Source organism: Vombatus ursinus, unplaced genomic scaffold (genome assembly GCF_900497805.2).
Source record: "Vombatus ursinus unplaced genomic scaffold, bare-nosed wombat genome assembly UNPS02015003.1, whole genome shotgun sequence".
Classification (NCBI taxonomy): domain Eukaryota; kingdom Metazoa; phylum Chordata; class Mammalia; order Diprotodontia; family Vombatidae; genus Vombatus; species Vombatus ursinus.
The window spans coordinates 1-2,577 of record NW_020954781.1 but is presented as its reverse complement, the minus strand read 5'-3'; the positions used below and the strand labels follow the sequence as shown (position 1 = coordinate 2,577).

Here is a 2,577-nt window from a genome sequence, read left to right as displayed (position 1 = left end):
GAACGAATTCTCAAAATGGCTATTCCAATGCGGGTATAGGAAACAAGAATAGTGAAAAATAGTGTTAAAGCCAGAAGACCAACATTAGTGAAACCTACCCTTTGGGCGAGGGAACTGTTAGCACAGGCAAGGGGTAAGACAGCAGGAATGTCACAGAAGTAATAGCCCACTTCATTTGGGCCACAATAGGGTAATGAAAAAGTGAATGTAGTCAAGATGATGGCATCAGTACAGCCCACCAACCAGGCACCCATAACCAGGACCACACAAAGTCTGGGGTTCATAATGACTGTGTATCTCAATGGGTGACAAATGGCAACAAAACGATCATAAGCCATTACAGAATAGAGAACACCCTCAGTACACCCCAAGAAATGGTAGAAGAAGAGCTGGGAGGCACAGCCCCTATAAGAGATAGCTTGGCTTTGCCCTGAGAGGTACAGTAGCATTTTTGGAGAGGTCACTGAGGGGAAAAATATGTCAAAAATCGATAAAAGTCCCAAGAAGAAATACATGGGGGTGTGAAGGCGAGAGGAAGATAAGATGGCCACCAGAATGAGTGAGTTCCCTACCAGGGTAAAGAGGTAGATGAAGAAGAAGATGACAAAGAGCACAGTCTCCAGACCCTCTGTGTGAGGGATTCCTAGCAAGATAAAGTTAGTCAGCTCTGTGTGGTTCTCCATCTTCACAGGAAAGTCAGTGCTGGAAGAAGATGCCAAACCACAAAGTGTGAGTAAAGATGTCAGAGACAGAGGATGAGTTTGATGAGCATAATACAAATGCATGTGAGGTCAATAATTTATGCTTTTGGTTAAAGACAACAGCTTAATCCCATCATTTATGATTCTTTCAAAAGACACCAATAGGTAGGAAAGCAAACCTGTCCTCTCCCATTAAGAAAGAACACCCTCAACTGTTTCATCAGCTCACATTTATCTAGTAGGTTAGAGTTTACAAAACACTTTTCTCGTAATGATATTTAGATATAAATAGTGTGTATATTATTCTCCTTGTTTTACAGAGGAGGAAATTAAGACTCAGAGAGTTGACATCACTTTGTTGAATTCACCCAGCTGGTTAGAGGCAGAGCTGGCACAAATTCAGGGCCTTTGCTGACAAGTCTAGGGGTCTTTTTCTTTATCCTCTTCCCTCAGTGAATGTAAAGGGAAACATTAAATTGGAAAAATTTTGGAAAGATGGCAAAATATTTAAAAGGAAAAAAGTGGAACCTACAACTGATGTGATGATAATTTTCTCTCAACAGAGCAACCTACAGTTGACAAATGGGCATACCCAAGGCAATGTTCTTAAAGCTCTCTGAATAGAAACAATAAAGATTTATTTAGTAGCCTCAGCTATAATAGAAGATTATTATATTAGGAATTACTGGACATAGAGTTAATCATTCAATTGACAATCATTTATCAAACACCTTCTGTGTACTAGGTACTGGATATAACATTTAGATAAATCATGGACCCTCCTCTGAAGGTATTTACAGTTTAGTAGGGAGATAATACATTAAACCAGACATCTATGAAGCACAATAGTGCATGAAAGGGGCATTGCACATCCGGGAGATATTTGTGAAGTTTGATAGTTGAAAAAGTGAGAATGAATGAGATTACTAAGGGAAAGACTATAAAGGAAGAAGAAAAATGGGCTAAGGACAGTGAAAAGGGCTAAAGACTGCAACATCAACTCTGCAGGTAAATAAGAATGATCTTAAGTGTCACAGGAATGAAAAATTCATTTGAGTCTCAATTATGGACAGCTTATATGAAGGAAATTTAAAGGATGCATGATAAAGGAGGGCTCTACTAGTGGCCATTATGGTAGGCGGGGGAAGGAAAAAGTATTAAGTGAGTGCCTTGTACTATACTTAGCTCTTTGTATGAGATCAGAGTTTAGGGTATACTGAGAAAGTCTAAGATAGATGGGAATAAACTTTTCTGGATGTTGGACAGCAAAGTCACTCTCTGAGAGTGATGTCCTTGCCTGAAATGGGATCTAAAAGAAACCAACAAATATTCACCCCTGTCTGGGGGCATGTCCTGGCATCATCACCACCACCACCACCAAAATGATCTATTTAGACAAGTTTTCAGGTAATTCAAGCAAGAATTTTAAAGAAGCAGGGATATTTCAGGAGATAAAATCATCAGAGTTGGTGATTCAAGAGGAATTAAATGGGGCAGCTAGGTGGTGCTGTGGATAGAGCATAGGGTCCCCAGTGAGGAGGACCTGAGTTCAAATTTGACCTCAGACACATAACACTTACTAGCTGTGTGACCCTGGGCAAGTCATTTAACCTCATTGCCTAGAAGAAGAAAAAAGATGAATTAAATAACTTGGAAGCTACATGTCTGAAGCACTGATTAGAACAAGCACACTTAAAAGGGGGACTTACCGCTGTGGTCAGGGATTACATAGAAGTAGGCACAGACTTGCTATCTGGACATTGGAAGATTTTCTTCAATGGTTTTGAATTTTGAGCAGTCCTGTATTAGAGACTCCATAGAAAGCAATCAATACAAAGGACCAAATAATTAGCTATTGAAATACAGCAGCAGCAGC

The 2,577-nt window shown here is 39.8% G+C and overlaps 1 protein-coding gene across 1 annotated transcript in view; it reads right to left on the bottom strand.

The window, feature by feature from the left end:
• Window positions 1-683, bottom strand: part of LOC114030740 (olfactory receptor 148-like) — a 968-nt gene extending 285 nt beyond the window's left edge. The window contains exon 1 of the mRNA XM_027845611.1: window positions 1-683. Coding sequence (XP_027701412.1) covers window positions 1-683 — 683 coding nt within the window.
• Between the last annotated feature and the right edge of the window lie 1,894 nt (window positions 684-2,577).